At 30.5% G+C, this 25383-nt stretch overlaps 1 protein-coding gene across 3 annotated transcripts; it reads left to right on the plus strand.

The window, feature by feature from the left end:
• The first annotated feature begins 8237 nt into the window (after positions 1-8237).
• LOC140874842 (uncharacterized) lies at positions 8238-25276 on the plus strand. Of its 3 annotated transcripts, none has more exons than XM_073278285.1 (11): positions 8238-8550; positions 19009-19103; positions 19449-19506; positions 20679-20873; positions 21193-21269; positions 21679-21761; positions 21913-21964; positions 22596-22664; positions 23230-23316; positions 23415-23476; positions 24807-25276. In XM_073278285.1, exons 1-11 carry the CDS (start codon positions 8424-8426, stop codon positions 24979-24981), a joined length of 1080 nt encoding a protein of 359 aa, XP_073134386.1. In that variant the 5' UTR covers positions 8238-8423; the 3' UTR covers positions 24982-25276. The 3 variants fall into 3 exon arrangements, with proteins under 3 accessions (XP_073134386.1, XP_073134403.1, XP_073134395.1); XM_073278302.1 differs by lacking the exon at positions 24807-25276 and adding an exon at positions 23590-23816; XM_073278294.1 differs by lacking the exon at positions 8238-8550 and adding an exon at positions 18241-18744.
• The last annotated feature ends 107 nt before the right edge of the window (positions 25277-25383 follow it).

Consider the following 25383-nt stretch of genomic DNA (forward strand, 5'->3'; position numbering starts at 1 on the left):
ATATAATATTCAAAACTAAACTGAATTATGTGTAAAGTAGAACAAGCATTGGACATTTATCAAGATAAAAATATTCCTCTTACTATATTTAGTTTTTTTTTTTGGTAAATAAGAACTTCCAATTATCAAATTGTAAATTTACCAAAAGTTTTCTCTTGTGACTTGGGTATGACCAATATGTTTCAAAATTTAACTGACTTCAACATACACTAAAAATTGAATCTGAATTATCTCATATAAAATATCACATGATTATTCTATAATTTTAAAATTTTAAGATGGAAAAAAAGAACTCAACTTGGTTTAGCCCACCAAAATAATAAGATAAGAGAATATCAAATGTATGAAAAAATTGAAAAGTAAGAAACAAGTTGACTAAAGTATCAAACCAGATATCATTGTGTTATTGGTGAAGTTCGAACAGAGTTGGGACAACTGCGAAGTCTTGTTCTCAATTGTAGAAGTAATACACTGAGTTTCATGCAATTTTAACTCGCTCGAAGTTCGAACGGAGTTGGGACAATTGCGTCTTCATTTTTGCTATCAAAAAATAATCTTCAAACTGTTATCTAAAATTTTTCATTGTTTGGGCTTTTAATAGTTCTGGAAGACCGAGATCTGATAGTATGTGTCTTGAACTATTCAACCCACTAAAATAATAAAATAAAGAAAAACAATTAGCAATCAAGTCAAATAGAGAATTTCACCATAACTCGAGGGTTTGATTATCTGGAAATCTGACTAAATTTTTTATATGTTTTCTCAATCTCTTTTCCATGTAAGAACACCCAATCATCAAATAATACTTTTTCAACTATTGTTCCTGATCAATGAACATTCATTATTATTAATTTAATGTAAGATATAAATTTAAACGAATTAATATATTACAAGCACCAAGTTTCATTGGCATCAATTTTTTTTATTTAACAATGTTCATCCGACGACTATCAATACTCAGGAGCACTAGACTCCTTGTATACCTATGATTGTGCTCTTAAAAAATCTGGCCGCCACGATGAGGCACCACTGCCAGCCAACATGGGCTTTGTTTGAGGGAGATAGGATTGACGAAAAATTGAAAGATCTTATGTTAACATTTTAACAATGGGGCCACAAAGTTAACGACATTGGAACGAAGCAGGTAGTCAGATTTACATGCGGTGATTATTCCTTTTAATTTTTGTTTATTTTCTCTATTTTTATATTATGGTTGGCTAGGTCAACTTTGCGCCGCTGTTTGATATGGTATATCGCCAAAAATTACATAAAATTGTCTGTCCATCCTAGGTTTGGTTTGAGTGTTGAAGACTAGGTTTTACAATTTTATCAACACACACACACACACACACAGATATATATATATATATATATTTATATTCGGGCACAGTGACAGAGATGAGGATTGAGTCCCCGCGGGTATGGGGATGGAGAATATCCGATAAAAAAGTAAGGATGAATGGGGCGAGAATGATGACGGGTTTTGTATTATGGGACGGGGATAAAGGAGGCATCCCGTGTCCCCGACCTGCCCCCTTGACATCCTTATCTCAGCTCCCCATAAAGATCTTCTAGGTCATTGTTCACCAGGTTTTCTGTCATCTTCATAAATCCTATATAGTATTCAAAACTAAGCTGAATTATGTGAAAAATAGAACAAACGTTGTATGGTTAACAAGATAAAAATATTCTCTTACCCTACTTATTATTATTTTTTTTTGCAAATAAGAACTTTCAATCATCAAATTGTAGATTTAACAAAAGTTTTCTCTTGTGACTTGTGTATGATTAAGATGTTTCAAAATTTAACTGAATTCAACAGACAGTAATCTGAATTATCTCATATAAAATATCACATGATTATTCTATAATCTTAAAATTTTTAGATTAAAAAAGAGAACTCGACTTGGTTTAGCCCACAAAAATAATAAGATAAGAGAAAATTAAAGGTATGACAAAACTTAAAAGTAATAAACAAGTCGAATAGAGTATCAAACTAGATATCATTGTGTTATTGGTGAAGTGCGAATGGAGTTGGGACAACAGTACATTTTTATTCAAATATATATTAGAAGAGAAGAAAAAGAGCTCCTCCTTCTTCCTCTTGTATCAATCAATCTTCTTCGTCTGATCACATCGTGATGAAAAACGGCTCTTCTTCTGATCACATCGTGATGGAAAACGAATCTTCTTCTGATTACATTGTGAGTGTGGTTGAGACTAAATGCGAAGAAGACGACAAAAAACTAAGTGGACTGAAAATAAGAGTTAAAGGAATGATAATGTCATCAATGCATGTCGAAAAGCAGCCAGAAAGTTGCTGAAAATCGAACCCCACTACAATGTGAGATGACGACTTTGATTTGATTTTGTATATTATACACGTATCTTTTATTTTAATACACATGTTCTTGGTTTCTTGATTTGACTATACACACAACACTTTAGGGTTCATATGGGTAGGGTTTCTTGATTTGATAATCTATATATTAGAGTTTTTTTGGGTTTCTCGATTTGATATTATGCCAGCATTGATTTCTTTTAGGCATGTAGCGAAGTTTTTTGGGTGGGGGATTATATGAGTTGCAGAACCACCAACTTTGCCATCGAAGTTAACCATGGTGTCAATGTACAAATCTCGATCTTTAAGCAAATAAATAATGACTCTGCTATGCTTGCTTTCTATTATCCTCCTCATGTTACCTTTACAAATCAATATTAATTAATACTAGCCAGAACTCTAGCCTTTATTGTAATTTACGTTTGGGGACGTGTTTTGTATTCAGGGACAGAAATATGGGAGGAATCCACGTCCCCGACCCGCCCCATTGCCATCCTTATCTGAGCTCGCCATAAAGATCTTTCAGGTCATTATTCACCGGGTTTTCTGTCATATTCATAAAACCTATATAATATTCAAAACTAAGCTGAATTATGTGTAAAGTAGAACAAGCATTGGATAGTTATCAAGATAAAAATATTCCTCTTACTGTACTTAATTTTTTTTTTTTGGCAAATAAGAACTTCCAATCATCAAATTGTAAATTTACCAAAATTTTTCTCTTGTGACTTGTGTATGACCAAGATGTTTCAAAATTTAACTGACTTCAACATACACTAAAAATTGTATCTGAATTATCTCATGTAAAATATCACGTGATTATTATATAATCTTAAATTTTTTAGATGGAAAAAGAGAACTCGACTTGGTTTAGCCCACCAAAATAATAAGATAAGAGAAAATCAAACGTATGAAAAAACTGAAAAAGTAAGAAACAAGTCGACTAGAGTATCAAACCAGATATCATTGTGTTATTGGTGAAGTTCGAACGGAGTTGGGACAACTGCGAAGTCTTGTTCTCAATTGTAGAAGTGATACGCTGAGTTTCATGCATCAATTTTAACTCGCTCGAAGTTCGAACGGAGTTGGGACAATTGTGAAGTCTTCATTTTTGCTGTCAAAAAATAATCTTCAAACTGTTATTTAAAATTTTTCATTGATTGGGCTTCTAATAGTTCTGGCAGGCCGAGATCTAATAGTGAGTGTCTTGAACTATTCAGCCCACTAAAATAATAAAATAAAGAAAAACAATTAGCAATCAAGTCAAATAGAGAATCTCACCATAACTCGAGGGTTTGATTATCTGGAAATCTGACCAAAAAATTTTATATGCTTTCTCAATCTCATTTCCATGTAAGAGCAACAAATCATCAAATGATACTTTTTCAACTCTTGTTCCTGATCCATGAACATTCATTATTATTATTGTAATGGAAGATATAAATTTAAACGAATTAATATATTACAAAAACCAAGTTTCATTGGCATTAATTTTTTTTATTTAACAATGTTCATCCGCCGACTATCAATACTCATAAGCATTAGACTCTTTATATACCGATGATTGTGCTATTCAAAAATCTGGCCGCCACGATGAGGCACCACTGCCAACATGGGCTTTGTTTGAGGGAGATATGATTGACGAAAAATTGGAAGATATTATGTTGACATTTAAACCATGGGGCCACAAAGTTAACAACATTGGAACGAAGCAGGTAGTCAGATTTACATGCGGTAATTATTCCTTTTAATTTTTGTGTATTTTCTCTATTTTTATATTATGGTTGGCTAGGTCAACTTTTCGCCGCTGTTTGATATGGTATATCGCCAAAAATTACATAAAATTGTCTATCCAACCTAGGTTTGGTTTGAGTGTTGAAGACTAGGTTTTACAATTTTATCAACATATATATATATATATATATGTATATATATATATATATATTCGGGTACAGTGATGGGAATTAGGATTGAGTCCCCGCGGGTATGGGGATAGAGAATCTCCGATAAAAAAATAACGGCGAATGAGGCGAGAATGAGAACGGGTTTTGTATTCGGGGACGAGGATAAGGGAGGCATCCCCCGTCCCCGACCTACCTCCTTACCATCCTTATCTGAGCTCCCCATAAAGATCTTTTAGGTCATTATTCTACCCCTTGTAATTTTATCTGAATAATTTTAGATTAAATGTAAATATAATATGAATAATATAATAAATATGTATATATAATATATTAGTGAGGTTAAGGAGAAAATTTCAACTACTGTTATGATGTCATATTATTAGCAGATACTCCAGTATCATCATACAAGAGTAAGGACTAACGAAAATCGAAACTAGCCAGTATCATTACATGCTAAATTTTATATTTTAATTTGTGTATGATTATCTTATCTAATTTCGCGTTCTTTTCGTCATATTATTTATCCATGTATTAATTATTTATTTTATATCAATCAAATCATTAATTATTTATGTTACATCAATCAAATCAAGAATCACATTGTGTTTGACATACAGAAATTCGATAGTTTGATGAGATTCAGAATTACAAATATCATTATAGTATTTGGTAAAATATGATTTCGAAATGGAGAATTTGAATTTGATGGAATTTTATTTAACTAAATGAAATTCTTATTAACTTAGAGGGTGTTTGGCTGCGTTTATAAGCTCTACAAAACAACTTACAGGTAGTGTTTATAATATCTAAATATAAGTGATTATGAATTTTTTTCTTCACAAATTTGTTAAAAAAATTCATAATCACTTATTTTAGAGGTTGCAAACACTATCATAAGCTTTTTTGAAGCTTATAAACTCTTAAAAATTGTTTGGTAAAATTTTTTCCAAAGAGCTTATAAGCGTTTTGACAGATTATAAGCTGTTTTTAAAAAAATAATGTCGCCCTTAATTTTTTTTAAAAAAAATTCTTATTTTAACATTTTATCTCTCCAAAATATCCCTACATATTTTTATAAATCCTCATCATATCCTCTACCCATTAAATATTAATTTTTTAAAAAAATTCCAAATAACATATCTTCATTTTTGAAAATTTAAGGATTCTACTATTCTAGCCTACTTCAAAACCATATTTTTTAAAGTAGCCTTTATTCATCAAATATTTTGCAATATAGCCTTCCATAAATTTAAAATCCTAAAATACCCTTCTAAACATTTTTTATATTCGTAGATTCTATTACTATAACTCACTCGATAAATTAAGAGAGATTTATTACACTTTATTTGGGGAAAAAAAAGAAGAAGAAGAAAAAAAAAAGAAATCGGCTTGTCAAAAGAGATTGTTTAAAATATATTTTAAATATACACAATATTTTCCACAATACATGTCATACATAAAATTTAAGAGATATTTGCATCAACCACCCCTATGAAATATTGAAAATGCACACTTCTCCCCTGTGAAATTTTAATAGGCATCTTCAACTCTCACCTTTTAAAAAATTAGCACACTCGCCCCTTCAGATGAGTGATTGTTGCGCACGCGCCCCTCATGCGACTAGGCAAAGATTTTGATATATTTTTTTGCACCAAATACCCCTATAAAATATTAAAAATGCATATTTGACCCCTGTAAAAATAATTTTTAAATCTATTCAACTCATAATACATAATTTTTATTAAAATTTAATTATAAAATATTTAGCAAATATTTTTCGTTTTATTAATTTTATTTTTAATTTTAAATTTATTATGATTATATAATTGTTTTCTAAAAAACTATTATTATTTTATCTTGTTATCATTATTTTATTAAACTTTCTTCTTGTTTCCAACTTCTCCATTAAAAATGCATTCATAAACGAGATTTAAATACCTAAAAGTTCCAAAATATTAAATCAAAATGATAAGTGAATGATACGTACCAAACATTTTTAATTTTATTTATTTTTATTTTGAATTTATAATTTTTTATTTATTTATTTTAAAAAAAAATTATTAATTTATATCGTTATCATTATTTTATCAAATCACTTATTGTTTTCAACTTCTGCATTAAACATGATTCATAAACAAGGATTTAAATATCTAAAAATACCAAAATATTCAACCAAATGATAAGTTCATGAATGTTATTTTTTTGATTTAGAATTATATAAGCATGTTATTTTTTTATTATTTATTATAAATTGTGCAATGCATATTCTCGAAAAATTTAAATTTTTGTTCAATAATATATATTCCTAAATTGAAAAATAATATGTTCAAACTTATCAGTTTAGTTCAATATTTTGATACTTGAAATTATTTAATACTTGTTTATGAATGCATGTTTAATGGAAAAGTTGGAAATACAAAGTGAATTTAATAAAATAATGATAACAAGATAAAATAATAATATTTTTTAGAAAATAATTAATTAATGATAATACATTTTAAAAAATAAAAATTAATAAAACAAAAAAAATTTCTAAATATTTATAATTGGATTTTATTAAAAATTGTGTATTATGGGCTGAATAGATTTAAAAATTATTTTCACAGTGTTCAAATATGCATTTTTAATATTTCACAGGGTATTGGTGCAAAAAAAATATCAAAATCTTTTCCTAGTCGCATGAGGGGCGCGTGCGCAACAATCACTCATCTGAAGGGGCGAGTGTGCTAATTTTTTAAAAGCTCAGGGTTGAATATGCCTATTAAAATTTCACAGGGGAGAAGTGTGCATTTTCAATATTTCACAGGGGTGTTTGGTGCAAATAACTCTAAAATTTAATTGATATGAAATTTTTAATAGCTTTTAATATGTGACTCATATTAATTTGATGAAAAAAGAAGAAGAAGAAGAGATTACCTAACCTCCCTCGATTTGATTTGGTGGTTTGGCGGTGAGAGTATAGGATAAGATTATAATATCTCTCCCTATATATATAAAAAAATATCTTCACACTATCTTTTTTTGGGCACACGCAACACGTGTATGCAACTATGCTAGTATAATAACAAAAATTTGTGTCTTGAATACATTAAAATAAGATATAAGAACAAATAAAAAATCAAAAATAAAACAAAAATAGATTATTCACCTTGGATTTAATGGTTTGGCAGTGGGTGGTGAGCAAGAAGAAGAAAATAAAATGATAATTGGTGATGGTAGGTGATAATAGAGTTTTAAGGAAAAATTTGTACCTTGACATGATTAAAAACTAATTTGAAAAAATAGATAAATTGAGGTCAAATTTATTATAGATATTTTTAAATTGTAGAAGGCCATTTTAAAAATTATCTTCTTTTTTTCTCTGTTAAAATATTAAAATATTTTTATTTTTAAAAAAATAAGTTCATTCTAAAACTATATATTTTGTTATATTTATAACTTGTTACATTATCTTCATAACATTATATCTTTTTTGATAATTTTGACAATAAATTTTTTTTATAATACTAAACATATATATCAACATCTTTAAGTTGTTCAAAACAAGTTTACCCAAACATTTTACCTAAACATTTTAACAGCTTATTTTTTTAACAACTTATGAGCTCTAAAAACAGTAGATTTCAAGTTTTCTTTACAATTTTTACAAAATATCATTGATCTAAAAAATATATTATTAATTGATGACATTATTATATTTTAAATTTTTGTCAAACTATAAAATTGAATTTCAATTCTATGAATTCTAATTCCAATTTCAATGAGAATATATATATAACAGTAATAAGGTGGACGAATATATATAATACAAAATAACAGCTTTTATTCTTGGTTTTGGTTTGACTTTATTAATGAATGAGCTATATGTATTGTCATCGTCAACTTTGCAATCACTTTCATGTCTTAATTAATTATAAACTTCCGCAGTTGTTGTCTATACATATTCAAAAAAAATCTTCAATTTAACACAAATCCAATAATTTTTTGTTTAAGTATAACATTTGAAACATTCATACCATGAAAATCTAGCTACCTCTGTGCAATATCGATCTCATTATAGTCATGAGTTAGTTTTCCTTGAAGAAATGGAATGCAAGTGCTTGGATTAGAATGTTACAACAATAATAGCGAAATCAACGACCAAATCGCATCGAAAGAACTCAAGTTTCGAAACGAAAATGACCAATACAAAAATCATCGATTTCTTGAAGAAGAAGGAGACCATAGTGGCACTCGTGCTGGGGCAGTTGCTTTCTATTGTTCTCACTTCAACTGGATTTTCATCTTCTGAGTTAGCCAAAAGAGGTAATTTATTGTTAATTAAATCATCTTATAGATCATGTGACCTTATAAAAGTATTATTGATGCGTGCTTTTGAATTTTGAACTTGGCTTTTGTATATATATGAGTATGCCATTTCGTAGAACAAGACTTTATCATTTTATGTCGTTGTTGTTGGTGGGTCAAAATTCAAAGCGAAATGGAACAAGTATGTGTTGTGTAGCTTGATTACCACTAGAGAATATAATTGTTTACGATGAGAATCAAGTGATCGCCTAAAGCATTTTTGCTTTTGGACATATTATGCGGCTGTTGGTGGAAGCCCCCGGAACACTATAAAATCGGATTTTTTTGCCAGGCATCAGAGTTTGTCGAGTGTGCAAAGTTTGAGTGAGGTTTCAAGTTCAATATCACAAAATATTTTTTGATTGGGGATGTTTTCAGTCTTATGCAAAGTATATGCGTGATTTGCAATTTATTACACATCTGAAACTCGTTGTAAAAAAAACAATTTATTGTCATGGTTTAATCTAATTAATTATTCTAACAAAAAGCATATAATATAGTTATCATGGAATGAAAACCTAAATTATTGTGGAGTTGTCGTCCGAATAAGGTGCGGCATCGATTCTCGCCTCTTTCCAGGCGTGTACTTTTGCAGGTCAAACTATTTCTTCTGCATTATATATATATAAATATAAATATAACTATTAAAACATCAATTTTTTTTTACTTTTGCGTAAAAACTAAAAAAGTACATAATTGGGGTATTACTAGAAGGGCAACTTGGAAATAGATACACAAGCCAAACAAAAGTTTGAGTTTAGTATCTAAGGTTGCATTTTCCAAAAATGCCCTTGTCATTATTATATTGTGAATTGTCAGATGTGGAATCGGTTTCAAAACCTGATTCACTGGAGTCATCAAGATAATAAATATTTTCATTTTCAGATGAAAATTCAATTTTTTCTACCGGATAAAATCCAATAGTATATATTTCTTCAAGAAATTTTACTTTATTTCTCTTTTTATTTCGTTTTAGACATTCATTTGCATAATGTCCTTCTTCATTGCACAACCAACAGGTGCAGTTCTTTCCTTTACCTTTTGGGCAAGGTGGTTTATTATTATCAAACTTTTTATAAAATTTTCTTTTATAAGGTTTTCTGAAAAATTCCTCTTAAATTTCTTTTTCTTATAAGGAATAAATTTCATGTTAAAAGATTTATAAGGTTTATTAAATTTATTTTGTTTCTGTCGTTTTAAATGTTTGTGTGACATGTTTGTTTTACAACCGTATTCTTTTACTGTGAATTTCATTTTGTCACAACAAAGTTTATTGTTTTGTTTGTAAGATTTGGATATTCTTTTATTTAATGTTACTTCATGACATTTCTTTGTTATAACATCTTTAATAAATTTAATAGCTCCTCCTAATGTTTTGGCATAAGCGCTAGTTAAGAATTCATCCTTTCTATTTATTGGTATATTAGGTATTTTATTAAAAATACTTAATTTATAATGTTCCTTTTTATCAGCATCTATTAACTGATAATAGTTTGTTTCATAATCACATATAAATTCTTCTAGATAACATAAATAACATAATTTTATATTATCCAGAATAAAGATTGATCTATTTTGTTCTATATTTTTTGCTACTAAATTAGCGTCATTATTAGAAACTCCTAACAATTCTTGGTACTAGGCATCAACAAATAGTTCGAAATATCGATGTCCTGTCATTTCTTGTGGTAGATTAGTAATTACTAGGTTTTCAGCCCAAGTTTTTACTGCTCCTACCAGTGTCATTTTTATCATCCCATGAGTTAAAACTTGAATATTCTCACTTTTGTCTAATAATGATGTTAATTGAATTTGTACTGATAGTTCATTTGTCCAATGATCTATCTTTGATTTTCTTTATTTGGCTGTTGAACAACCTAAATCTAAGATATTCTGTTTCACAAATCCTGATGTTTTTGATTCTCTAAGAATATCTCTAACATCTTTATAAGATCCAGAGTATTGGTCTCTGTTATATTTAAATTCTTCATCATCTCTTCCACCACTACCTTCTACATTCGTTCGTATATTTAATCGTGGTCTAGAATCATCTTCAGATTCTGATTCTGAAATATCCATATCTCTGTATTGTTCTAATTCCTGATGTGAATGATATAATTCTTCTGTATTTACTCCTATTTTTTCAAAATCAGATGAATCTGTTGCACTAAACATCTCCATACTTATGTTTGTCATAACTAAGGGGATTTCTATACCATGATTCAATTTTGAATGGTGGTTCTTCTTTCATTTTCCTTTTTCCTTTATCTATTGGAAGAACTTCTTTAAGATAGTTTAATATTTCATTATTATGTCTTTATTGTTCAATTATTAATCTGGTCGTTGCTAAATCAATATATTCTTTAAAATTTTTCTCTAATTCTTGTATTGATAGATTGATATTATTTTCTAAATCTCCTAGATCTTTTTCTAATTTTATTAAAGACGTCATTGTGATGATGTTGACTCATTAACAATAGCTTGTTTAATTTTAAGAATATTTTGATTCATGGTTCCAATCTTTTCAAGAATATCTTCATCATTTCTAGCAAATGATAATGATCTTCTTGGTACAAACTGTTTTGTGATTTGGAGGTCATCTGAACTCCATATTTTATAGGGATTTATTTCTTCAATAAATGCTTTTCGAGGGTGTTCAATTCTTGTACTATTTTCAAACATTCTTTCAACAGAAATAGTTGATTTTGTTGAAATTATTCCTGTTTGAGAATTATTACTTATTGCTAAACCGACAACATAGTTTATATTGATCGGATGGTTTCCTGTTAACATAAGATTATTTCTATAAAAGTAATAATCTAATGTTAAAACGTCATTTATGTTTTTATCAAAAAGAGATATATTGTATTGTGGATAAATACAAAATTTTATCTTTTTGTAACATAAATTTCCTTCAATTCTTCCAAGGATAGAATCCTCAAAATTACGTATCTTTTTTTCACGAACTGTGATTTCAATTGGTGTATCTATTCCTTCTCGATAATGAGCTGATACTATTATTTCAATTCCTCCGATATGAACATATTTCAGTTCAGATCGTTCTTTTTCACTGGCTTTTGTCATGATGGTATCAATATCTGAAGTTGTTAACAACTTCAGAGTATTAGACCTTAATTCGTTGTTTATTTTACAATATCGTTCTTTTGTACGAATCGAATAATAAATTAAATTTTTCCTAGGATTAATAAAATTTGAAATCTTACTTAATATTCCTGGTTGGTCTATTAGATTTGTTTTTGAATTAGAAAACCCTGTTTTCTGTATCTCAGCAAACTTATTTTGATTAAATATAATATTCAAATTATACTCTTGGTTATCTTCAGATTCATCAATCTGACTATTTTGATTTGGAATTGTTACTTCTGTCATTTTAACAGATGATAGAACTTTTTAATTTTTTTTAAGGCTATTAAAAGCTTTTTTGTTGAATCTATCTGTTCTAATAAATTCTGAAAATCTTCGAAACTATCAATTGAAGATTGACAATTTTTAAGATATTTCAAATTGTTTTCACAATTTTCTATATCAAAATTTATATTTTGAGAATATAAATTAAAGATATTCATTTTTGTATTTTCATACATTTTCCATTTAGTAAAAATTGTTACTTTTATTATTTTGTTTTTGTTGATCGGATTTCGATAACAAAGTTTATTCTTATTCATAACAGATTGTTATGTCTTCAATTTCTTCATTTTCAGAAATCTGAATTATCATTTTCCAGTTACTTGAAAAATGTTCTTTTTTATGATTTTTGAAGTAGAGAGTTTGGAGATCTTTTATTCTATTCTAATATTGATTTATTTGACGTGAATCTTTTAGTAAGATTATTTTATCAAATAAATTTTTAATCTCAATATCTAAGGTTAATCCAGGCATTGGTAATCTATTTTAATAACCGCTTTGATACCAGGTTGAGGAAAACTTCTCATAGATCTGATTTATTTGTAAATTTCTCATAGATCTGATTTATTTATAATAGGTAAATGATTTAATTCCAATTTGGTTCCATTCATACATTACTATTACAACCCTTAGTTGATAAACCGATTCAAATATAGTTAAATCAAAATTATTTGTATGAGATTCATGAAATGTATCATATTCATCTTCTGTTTCAAACCAGTTTTTAATTATTAATCTTCCATTTCTTATAAAAGAGAACGACATGATTTATTTGGATTAATAGCACAAAGGATTGATTTATTGAGTTATACCTTTATCTATTGTCTTCGATTTTCTTGATTTGGCAGAGGCTCAAGCTCAACCCTTTTAGTCCTTTTTCACTTCCTGTGATTTTCAGCGACATACAACGGGCTCCAGAGTTTACCTGTCAAAGAAATCCGTTTCAAATAGATAGATATATATATCTACCTTTAGATTTTCAATCCTTTGGCTATATTTCTCTTAGCCAAAAGTTTGATTCATTTGTTTATGATTTTACAATTCATCTTCAGATTATTCATAAGCTATTCTTTTTCTTATGAAGTTCAGAAGATATATCAATGCATGAAAGAGAATTTTTGCGTTGAAAACTTTCTTTTTTTATTCACTATAATCACAACTCCTTATATAGAGGAGTTTACAAAGTGGAAGACGCGTAAAGAGATAAGATTCTCTTTACTCTTACAATAAAAGTGATGAGGGACCACTCATCGACAATACATAATGAAAACAGTTCATTTTTCATTTGAATGGACGCCTTTACACGTGGTGTGGTCCACGATTATAATTTCATTACATTGATAATTCACTGTCTGTGTCACTAGTGGCTTCAGACCATTTCTTTATTGTTTTCTTTTCTTTAACAGTTGTTTCCTTTGTCTCTTCTTCTGTTTTTTTACAATGTCCACATTTGTTAGTGGAAATTATTGTTCCTAGTTTTTGACATAGCATTTGTTGGGTTTCTAGGGTCATGTCAACTCTTGCTTCATAGATCGGAGCTTCGAATTGAGCTAACATGGCTTGATCTTTCTTTTGGATTGTCTCTTTGTGTCCAGTGGTTAATAAAATTTTACTGGTTGCAAAATTTACTTTAACCTTTGAGTTTCCATCAATCTTTCCTATTTTTGAGATCATGTCAATCAATATCTTTATTCTTATCTCAAGAAGTGTTGATATATCCATTACTGGTTTTTCTTCATTTGATCCTTCAAATAAGAACATGTCTTTTTGTTTTCGACATTGAATATATACCATTGGTTGATAGAATTTGTTATTATCCCAATCTGGAAGAGTTGAGTGAATACTCAACGTTAATACTGGATCGTCCTTGAAGACTGCTTTCTTGAACTGAATAATACTATTTCTCAATTGATATAGAAATAGTTCTATTTCTTGATTGTTGGAACTGACTTCCAATCCACTTAATAATCCATTTGAGAAGAATCTTACAACTTCATGCGCTGGAGCACCTTGCAGTGTTCTTGCTCTCGATATGCTCTGTGTGTCACAAGTTTGTAGCCAAAATCCTGCATATGGTTTGGCCATTCTCAAATAGTTTAATGTTTCAAAGAATTCAGTCCTGTATTTTTCTGAAAAATTTGTTTTTTTTCAAAAATTGGATTTTGTGGTCGTAAATTGACCATCTTTCTTTCTTTCTTTTCAAGGGCGCTTTTAAACGTCCTTTCTTCTTTTTTATTTTTCTCGGTGCTGGCTGTGTCCACCGGTTCTTTTTTATTTTCTTTTTCTTTGTCAGTGTTGGTTGTGACCACTGACTGTTTCTCTTTTATCTCCATTATTTTGTCGAATGGAGTTGTCATTTTGATTGGTGTTCTTGGTGAGGATGATGATGATGAAGTTGTCATCTTTTCTTCTGTCCTTTGAATTTTTCTACTCAAATTCTTTTCTTTTAGTTGAAGAATTTGAATTTCTTCCTGTAATTCAATCAATTGTTCTTTTAATTGGCTTAGTTGCTCCATCTTGATTATACTCTGCATAAGAAAACATATTTATATATATATATATATATATATATATATATATATATATAATGGTTTGTAAAATAACTCTTTTTGTGAGTAATTCGGATAATTTTATTATGCGTATCATTGCATTTATAGATTCTTTTACAAGAATCGAATCTTTACTCATAGAGTAATTTATGTATCTGAATATAAATCTCATTTTCATCAATTTATATTCCCCATCTTTCCGAGGCATGTTCGGATGACTAAAAGTCATAAAAATAATTCATGTTTCTGAATATAAATCTCATTTCATCAATTTATATTCATCATGCTTTCTGAGGCATGTTCGGATGACTCGCAGTCATTTTCTGGATCACTTAGGATCTCTTTTGTTATTCTGTTACTACGGATAGTATAGTTTGGATGAAGTTCTCTGGTTAATGCATCGGGTAATGAATTATCCGTTCCTTTGACATGTTGGATCTCGAACTGATAATGGTTCAATTCCAATTGCCATCTAATTAGCCTTGCTGCATTTCTCCCTGCATTTCTTGATATTTTTCTTGTCTTGAAATATGTTAAATTCATATTATCTGTTCTTACTAAAAACGGTTTAGAAATAAGATAAATTTCATAAGTCCTAATTGTGAATATTAAAGCTAATAATTCTTTTTCATTTGAATGATAATTTAATTGTGCACCTTGAAAAGTTCCTGACGTATAGTTGCATAATTCTTCATTATTTCTAGTAGCTGTTGTAGTAAGTTCTTCTAAATTTCTTTCTCCAGTATAAGCTTTTAAACATGCTCCCCAGTATTCATCTGAAGCGTCTGTCTCAATTATTATTATATCTTTATTTGAAGGAAAATATAACTCAGGAAGATTACTAATTATTTTCTTTTTAATAGTGTCTATGTAATTAGTATCTTCTTTCGACCATTTCCACTTATAGTCCTGTTTAAGTTTTACCTGAAGAGGCTTTCTGATTTCTGCAAGTTTCTTAATGTAATTTTCAGAATATGTTAATAATCCTATAAATCTTCTTAGTTGATCTTTATCTTTGATTTCACTAGGAAAATCATGAATTTTCTTAAGTATATGTTGTTGCAAACAATGTTTTCTGTCTTCTATTTGTAATCCTAGATAATTGATTTTTTTTAAAATAATTGTGCTTTCTTTTCAGAAAGTATAATTCCATCTTTATGACAAATATCTAATACTGTTATGAGGTCTTTATAATGTTGATTTAATGTTTTTTAATAAATTAATATGTCATCTATGTAAACACAACAAAAATCTACATATGGTTTAAAAGATTCATCCATATATCTTGAAAAATACCTGGTGCTTGTTTAAGTCCGAAAGGTAATACAGTCCATTGATATTGTCCTTTTGGACAACTGAATCCTGTAAGTAATTGTGTTTGTGGTTCTAGCTGGATTTGCCAGAATCCTGATTTACAATCTAGACTGGAGAAATATTTCATTCCTCCTATATAAGATAATAAATCATTCTTGTTTGGGATGTAATATCCATCCATAATTGTTGCATTATTCATTTTTCAATAATCAATTACCATTCTTTTCTTATCAGTATCTTTATTACTGACATAAAAGGCTGGTGAAGAGTGTGGACTCTTACCAGGGATGATTATCTTAAGTTTTAATAATTCTTGAACTTCTTTTTCAAATATTTTTACATCATCCATGTTACATCTCCTTGGTGCTTCACAGATTGTGATATTAGGGTCTTTGAGTTTTATTGAAGCAATGAATTGTTTTCGTTTCTTAATTTTGTCCTGAGGATTTTCAGAACAAATATCATGAAATTTCTTCATGATTTCTTTTTCAGGATTAATCGTTAAAATATTTTCTATTTTTAGTTCTATTGGATTTGTATTTCGTTTATGAAAATTCTTTGTAAATCCTTCATGTCCTACACGAAATGCTGTTCGTATTTTAGGAATGTAAATCATTGATGATCCTTTGTTTAAAGTTATGTGATTTTCAAATTGTGTAAAAGGAAGATATTCTCTTAAAAATTTATTTCCTATTATAATATTCATTCCTGATTCTATTTGATATATAATGGGTATTACAAATTTTGTTTCTTCTATTTCTATTTTTAATTTTTCTGCTACTGTATCAAGCATGATTATTGATCCATCTCCTATTCGAACTTTTAATCCTTTATCGTATTTCTTCCAATAATGAGTTGGGAGTATGTGTTTACTTGCTAGACACATACTTGCTCCTGTATCAACATAAGCGTGTATATGATATGGTTTATGTTCTTTAATTTTAATTTGAATTTTTATATAAATGCTATTTGGATTAGTTTTATTTTTATTCTCCATTCTCACTTTTTTTTATTTTGTATATTTTTTTTATATTAATATTGTGATTTATGAGGATTTTGAATAGATAAGGGTAGAATTGGGTTTTTTAAACAAAATTTTCTCTCTCCAGGGAGTAGAAAACAAGTTTTAATGGGTTAGGTATTAAAGTGTAAGATGAAAATAGGTTTGGGTATGAATTTATAATTTATCCTTACTATATAACTAGCATCTTGCACACGCAATGCGTGTGTTTATCAAATTATCATATTAAAAAATAATTTATAAATAAAATTTGTTAATCTTTGAAAAAAAAAAAAAACCAACTCAAGTAGGTAAACATATGTTTGACTTAATTTTTGAATTTTGAAATTAAAAAATCTTAAAATGATGGAAATGTTGCATAAAATTAAATTGAAATTGTTAAAAATTATTTTTTTTTTAAATTTATTGGATAGGATTAATTTTGAAAATTCACATAAATATACCAAAAAATAATTACTAAGACTCCCTCTTGCATTATTAAATAGCATATAAGTATAGATAAATGGGTTTCACCAAGTTAATAAAAAATCAGTTTTTAAAGGTTCATTTTAAAAATATTATTTTAAGATGACAATGGTACAATTACTTATAAATATCATTTAAGAAAAACAAAAAGGGTATCACTGTTATTTCACAATTGTTTCACCAAATTAATTAAAAATCAATTTTTGAAAGGTGTATGTTCCAAGGGGTGTTCAAACTTCGGATAAAACCGAAAAAACCAAAAATCTAAACCGAAAAAACCAAACACCGAACCGAAAACCGAAATTTAAAATTCGGATATAAATGTTAAAACCGAAATTTATTTGGTTCGATTTCGGATTATATATCTCAAAACCGAACCGACCGAAAAAACCGAAATTTTATTAAATAAATAATTTTATTTATATAATTTTTTATATTATATATTTTTTGATATGATACCTAGTGAATAAAGAATTATTTTTAATAATTTTTAGTTGATTGTTGTTTATTTAAGTCATTTAAACTTTGAATTTAAATATTTTACAAAAAAATCATTTAAAAGATAACATATTATATTTTAAAATATATTTATAATATTAATTAAAATAATTATATCAAAACCGAATAACCGACCGAAATAACCGAACCGATTTAGTAAAAAACCGAACCGAACCGAAGGAAAAAGGTTCGGATATCGGATTATATATTTCTAAAACCGAAAACCGGAAAAACCAAAATAAAAAACCGAAAACCGGACCGAACCAACCGTGCCAAATAATCCAAATAAAATAATACTTAACATAGGAGGGAAAAAAAAAAAGAAGGAAAAGAGCATTGTTGACTACTCCAACTTTGAAAAGCTTTTGGATTTGCTAAATCGAACCCCGCTAGAAAATCGAACAAAAAGCCCCGATAAAGTGGGTGAATACATATAATATATTTAATCAATCATCTCGATGAAATAGAAGAATTGTGATTCTGAAGAGTCACTGGGCAGCTGGGAATTTATCGCAGCCGTTACTTGGAGTCAATTCACTATTTCATCATCACAACGCCTTCCATTCAGAAATCCGTATTCTTGGAGAATAGAATGCTCCATTTAGTTTTATTTATTTATTAGATTCACGAGTGAATGCAGCACATATTTTTTCAAGGATCAATATAGGAATTGGTCCCTTTTCTTTCTGAAAGGAAACCCTTTGAGTTTCTGTTGCGTTTGATATAGCCTAGTTTTTTTTCCTCTCGTAAATTGGGTAATTATGGTGAATTGGAAGGATGTTTGGACAAAGAATACGTTGTTGGCACTTGCCTTGGGACAATTTCTTTCTCTTCTCGTCACTTCAACTGGATTTTCATCTTCTGAACTCGCCAAAAAAGGTTTTTTTTTTTTTTGGTTAGTTTTAAATCTATCAGTCGTTGCGTTGCTTTCTTTTTCTGAAAAAAGGCTAGATTTTTATGGGCTTGAGTTGAGTGTGCAGATAATATGTATTTCTTTTTTATAAAAATAAGTCCAGGTTATGGCCTTCAGCCATTCCAGCAACTCTGGTTAAATATAGGGGCTCTGGTCTTTGTCATTTATGGCATATTTCTTCATTGTGTTCAATTTCTAACATTAAACATGTGTTTGGTCTCCGTCCGCAGGAATTAATGCACCAACCTCACAGTCTTTCTTGAATTACGTACTCTTGGCATTGATATATGGTGGCACAATGCTCTACAGAAGGAAACCTCTCAAGGCAAGCTTGTAGCTTTCACTTTGAATTTTATTATGGAGTTCTTACTATGAAATTTAGATGTTCTGGAACAAAGAGCTTAACTTCGACTGGGTATCAAAACTTGAGTTACTTATATACAGCGTTTTTCTAGATGACAGAAACAAAGCTTGAGTGTTTATGCATTGTATTTTATCTTTCTCATATATGCTATTGTTTTGTTGCTTCGTTGAGTATATCGTATGTGGCATGCTTGATGTCAGCAGCCTTGATCGTCTTCTCCTGCGTAATTTTTGAATATTGCAAGTGATTTAAGGGATGATTTTTTGCCATTTTAACATTCCTTATGTGCTTGCCCTCTGTAAGCAGGCCAAATGGTACTACTACCTTGCGCTTGGATTGGTTGATGTTGAAGCTAATTTTCTTGGTAAGTTTATGATAACCATGTTCCTAATGAGTCTTACAAACTCGACATTAAACCATCAATGACGACGAATAGTGAATTTTTAGTGCTTCATGTCAATTATATAATTGTGATCTTTGACAACTTATGAGACGTGATGCCTTATCATCCTACGAGCTGAGGATCCAAAGGCTGTTCAAATAACTACCTGGAAGCATTCGTCCAATTTTATGAATAATGATAAATAAATTTAGGTTATAATAATCTCTATGATATTGATTTATATCCTGATTATTATTGTACAATAATGATATATATTTTTAATTTGGATATTGAACAATCCGCTTTAGTATGTATTTGTTCCATATATAGTTTAAATCTATAGTATGTAAATATTTACGATATCTGTTTAATATTTTCAGAAAATTTGACTGGTTGTGAATTGTCAATAGTTACCTCTAGATCGAAGCTGCGTTGGGTTTATTGTGGGAACCCAGCAAGTGATATGTTTTTTCTGAGATTCTCTGATTAACCTGTGTCATCTGACTGTAGCCTTTTTTTAAAAATATATTTTATGATTTATGATTCTTTTGTTTATTTTTAATGTAAACTTGAGCCATGATTTTTATAAAAAATTCCATGAGTAATATATAACATCATCTGACTGTAGGTGTTTTTTAATATATCTTGTGATTTAATTTTGGTTATTTTTATGTAAATTTTTGTTTTATTTTTTAATGCCGCCAACACTGTAAGTTTTCATGTATACCATATCCTATGTGGTTTTGTTTGAGGGAATCGTTAGCTATTCTGAAAATCTCTAGCAACTTATAAATAGTGATTGCAGGATTCTATTGTTAATAATTTTTAGCCACAAGATGCAATTTCCACGTAAAACATGATAGTAGGAGGAAGTGCATCTTCATCGTGTTATACATCACAAAGCTTCAAAGCTTTAATTTATCACAAGAGTCATTATACACTGGACTGAACCAGATCAGATGAGACATACATTTTATATTGTATGCTGCAACTCATAATTTTTACTATCAAGTGTCTGCTTTATTCTTATTTTCTGGCAACAGTTGTTTGAAAAGAAACACCGCAAAACAGAATATAAATATAAAGTGGACTGACCTTTTTATTTTGCCTGATTGTGTGAGATTACAGAAGCTAATATCTTTTTGGCATAACAGTGGTGAAGGCATACCAGTACACATCAATTACGAGTGTCATGCTACTAGATTGTTGGACAATACCATGTGTGCTGTTTCTTACCTGGTTCTTTTTGAAGACTAAGTACAGATTTAAAAAGTTTGCTGGTGTAGTCATTTGTGTTGTTGGCCTTGTAGTCGTTGTCTTCTCTGACGTTCATTCTGCTGATAGAACTAGTAAGAATTTTTTTTCAGTTGTATACCAGTTAACAGTTACCATTTATCAGTTATTTACTTATTTTTATTTAATCAAACTCCTTTGGAGCAGTACCCGAAAAATTTTACTCTTTTCCTTCTCAACAACCAAGCCACTCTAAAGGCACCAAAGTCATTTTGTTTTATTAATGCGATGACAGCAGAATTCTGTAGACTAGTGAACGCTGATTCCACATCACTCTTTTCTGTCTTTTCTTCATTCTCTTTTGATCATTTTAAGTTTTTGATGCTATACTTTTTTGGAATATAATTTATGATGCTGTCATTTTCATCGTTATAGATGGTAGCAACCCATTAAAAGGTGATCTGCTTGTGATTGCTGGGGCCACACTTTACGGTGTTAGCAACGTCAGTGAGGTAGGTCGCTTCTGCTTAGAATTTTTAAATTTGAACTTCATGTTTGGATGTGAATCTACATTGTTGGAAATTTTTGCCTTCATCACATGATGTATAATTCAATTTTCTTTTTCTGTTTATTAGACACAATGTTATTTGCTGCTCCTAATTCCAGTTTCTTTACATTACTGAATTACTTGCACAGTCTCTAGCTTCTCTATTTACCTTCTCCACCATTCAACATTTTCTTAATTACCTGCCAACATCTTGAGATATCCGGCGCAACCAAAACCATTATTGTCACCCATTGATAATATCTGAGGCTTGATGCCTTCTAGTTAAAATAGATGGCTTCAGATCAATCTTTTTTGGTATCCTTGTACTTCAAAATTTGGAGATTAATGAATCCTTGTGTTTTTGTTGTATGCAGGAGTTTTTTGTTAAGAGTGCTGATAGGGTTGAACTTATGGCGTGTTTAGGAACCTTTGGTGCCATTATTAGTGCGATACAGATGTATCCTTTCTCTACGCTTTGAAGTTATTTTCATATTATGGTTTGTCACGCTGAACACCATTTTGGCTCATCATATTGTGATGGCATACATACGTCACTTACATGGTGCGTTGCCATGAGGTATGAGCGACTTCTTTAACCAAGTGTACAGAAGCATACTTGAACGGAATGAACTCAAATCCATTCACTGGTCAGCTGGGGCGGTATTTCTCTTGTTATCTTGCTCATTTACCGCTCTTTCTCTTGCCCACCCATTTACTTTATCTTCCTCCTTTCCCCTCGGCATGTTTCTTGTTTGTGTAACAAATATTCGAACAAGGATCTAGGCGCCCTACTTAATTATTTTGTATTATAGTGCAAATTTCCTGGTTTTTGGTACGTGGGAAATTTGCAGTCCATACTAGCATTGTGAAAAGCTAATGGACACTGATTTAATATGTGGGTTAGCCCCCCTTGAGGGAAAATATGCAAATTTTCTGTGTTTTTTGAAAAATTATTAGTATGCCCCTTCCTCCAATTCCATTTAATCCCTGCCCGGGGCTGAGAATTTCTTGGTCGCCCCTTGCCTGTGTTGTTCCCAATTTCATATATTCTAGTATTTCTTGGTTTGAGGCATTCATACATGCTTTTCCATGCTAAAATACGAGCGTCAGAGATTTTGTACTTTGAATCTTCTGAGGCATAAAATATGTCATCCAAGTTACGTTGCATGTATGTGTTCATAGTGGAATATTCAAAGTGGTTTTCTGGATCTCGAGTAACACTGTGATTCAATACAAAGCACACTGGACTGGTTACAACTTAATTTGACATCCTTGCTAATTTTTGTCACAGACTTTTCCTTTTGTTGGATTTTCTTTGGCCATGTTTCTGTTTTACTCTGGAGTCCCCATCTTGCTGAAGGTATCATATTATTCTGATTTAATGTTTTTAAAATTATTATTATGACTTATTTTTGCTTTCTAGTGGTGTTCAGCATTTTATCACTGTTAAAGACACGCATAATGAAATCAGTCTCCAATAGAAATTCTTTTTGAACATCTCATAGATAAAGTTGTTTCTGTCACATGAAGTAGAAGCTGTCTTAAAACCCGTAATTGATGTTGAATGTTAAAATGTAATAAAGATGGTATGATGGTAGAGATTTTTCTGGATTCAAATGACAATAATATAAAGGTATCAACAGATATCTTAAAGTAAAAGAAATATTTTGTGATTCACCTTTTATATTTATACATACGAATAAACCCCAACTCGCAAGCTTTTTGCGAGTCAGAAAAAAAGAAGAGGTTAAATTCCATTGGAGGATCTATGTTGGCATAAAAGGTTAAGTAACAAAAAGTTCTTATTTTCTGTATATAGAAGTCATTGGTATTCCGGATGGTTCATTTTTTACTCTCTTTAGCCAGATATCAAATTTCTGGCTCAGTTGATGAATCCCTTTTTTTCCTCTCAACCTCTCATGCAGATCAGTGGAGCTACGATGCTAAATTTATCTTTGCTAACCTCAGATATGTGGGCGGTTTTGATTCGGATGTTTGCATACAAGGAAAAGGTCTGGAAAAACAATAGATGCGAAAGAAAATAATATTTGAGCTATCTTTTCCTTTTCTTTTTATATTCCTGAGTATAAGATATTTCAATATTCTCCAGGTGGATTGGATGTACTATGTAGCATTTGCTGCTGTTGTTGTTGGGCTTGTCGTTTATTCATGGTATGCAAATTTTTGTCTTTTATTTTCCCTGCACTTTTCTTTAATCAGGAGATAGCCAAAGTTGAAAACATACAAGTATTTTCACTTCGACTGGAGGCTTTACTTGTGCGTAGGTGGTATACTTTAAGCTCTAAGAAACAACCCAAGAGTTATACTTTGTTCCATGTCGGAAGTAGGGTTTGGTGTAGTTGTCGACCCATTGTATAGATCCTTGCTTACGCAAGCTCGTGACACCAGCGTATGACGCTAAGGATTGTGGGGTTGCTTCAAATAAGCTTGCATCAATGCGAATTTTTAATTTAATGAATAGCCGTGAACATGTTATTGTGGGTGCTAAACTGCAACAATTTCTGTAATGAACTGGGCTGGCCCAGTTCATTCTTGAACTCATGATCTTCTCCCCCTGGTGGGGAGTTTTTGCCCTCCCCAGGATTCGAACCTTGCACTCCAGGTCATAAATGCAATATTCCCTCAATCCAGGATTGAGGGAACATTGCATTTATGACCTGGAGTGCAAGGTTCGAATCCAGTTCATTACAAAAAAGGGCGCCCTTTTTTTGTAATGTTCATTTTTGAACTCATGATCTTCTCCCCCTGGTGGGGAGTTTTTGCCCTCCCCAGGATTCGAATCTTGCACTCCAGGTCATAAATGCAATGTTCCCTCAATCCTGGTACCATTGAGCTAGCTCTTAACTTTGGAGTTCTTATGTGATGAGCTTCCGAAATGCAATGTTCCCTCAATCCTGGTACCATTGAGCTAGCTCTTAACTTTGGAGTTCTTATGTGATGAGCTTCCGAAAAGAAGATGCACCTTCTTGATATGAGTAGTACATATGAAATCTTTTAAGCCCTCCTCAACCATGTAGTCCCATACCTACACAGTCTCAGAATCCCTCTCATTCCGGCACGGGATCGGTTCATTCATGTCTCCCTCCGCCTAGAAGCCTACCAGGAGCCGCTCATTGTCCGTGCAACCTCTTGGCACCGGCGATCACTCCCTGCCTCTTCAGCCCCGGGCGTCACAAGCTCAATGGTACCAGGATTAAGGAAACATTGCATTTATGACCTGGAGTGCAAGGTTCGAATCCTGGGGAGGGCAAAAACTCCCCACCAGGGGGAGAAGATCATGAAGTTCATTACAATTTCCATTGCCATCATTGTGTTGGGAGCTTCAGAAAATTTTCGACAAATTTCAGAATGCAGCTACACTTTGCTTTTTGATACAAATGTAATTTTTGTGGACATCAAACTTATGGTGATGCTACAGACTTCTCCGAGTCTTTGTAACTTTGTTAATACATCAATCTATTCATGATATAATCAAATGCAGGGGCGATAAAACGGATCAAAACAGTGCAGAGGTTGCTGACGAGGAGGTTGAGCATAGCAAACGTTTTGATGAGGAAGGCGGTATTCGTCACCAAGATCACAGAGACATAGTGGGAACCTCGAAATCTGGAGGTTCTGGTAAACGGGACGTTGCTTCTTCAAGTGGCACCGCCTAAAAGGACATAGAATCGAAGAGATTTTGGCAACGTTAAAGAACTGGAAAGAGCTAACAAGATTCTTGTGTCCTCCCAGCTCGGCAGCCATCCTCGAAGCTCGAGGATGTGATGACTGGAAAATTCGTTAATAATTATTTTGCCTCCACATGTGTTAAGACTTAAAAGAATAGGATACCCCTCATAATAAGCCGTTGGCATAAGATGTTCAATTTTTTTTTTTTTTTTTTTATATTCAATTTCGTAAAATTATACTGAAAATATTAAATGGTAGAAAATAAACAAATATTTAATTTAATCAATCAATTATTATTATTATTATTATTATTATTATTTTTAATGAATACACGGACCTTTAATTTATTCAATTTAATTTCCAAAACGAGCCGAATTTTTTTTGGGTTG

Source organism: Henckelia pumila, chromosome 1 (genome assembly GCF_033568475.1).
Source record: "Henckelia pumila isolate YLH828 chromosome 1, ASM3356847v2, whole genome shotgun sequence".
NCBI lineage: Eukaryota > Viridiplantae > Streptophyta > Magnoliopsida > Lamiales > Gesneriaceae > Henckelia > Henckelia pumila.

Excerpts from the sequence above, each read along its gene's own strand:
- LOC140874842 (XM_073278285.1), top strand. The coding sequence starts at position 8,424 with ATGACCAATACAAAAATCATCGATTTCTTGAAGAAGAAGGAGACCATA. Across the intron at positions 21,965-22,595 it reads TTCACTGGTCAGCTGGGGCG|ACTTTTCCTTTTGTTGGATT; the intron begins GTATTTCTCTTG and ends TTTTTGTCACAG. Across the intron at positions 23,317-23,414 it reads TGTTTGCATACAAGGAAAAG|GTGGATTGGATGTACTATGT; the intron begins GTCTGGAAAAAC and ends AATATTCTCCAG.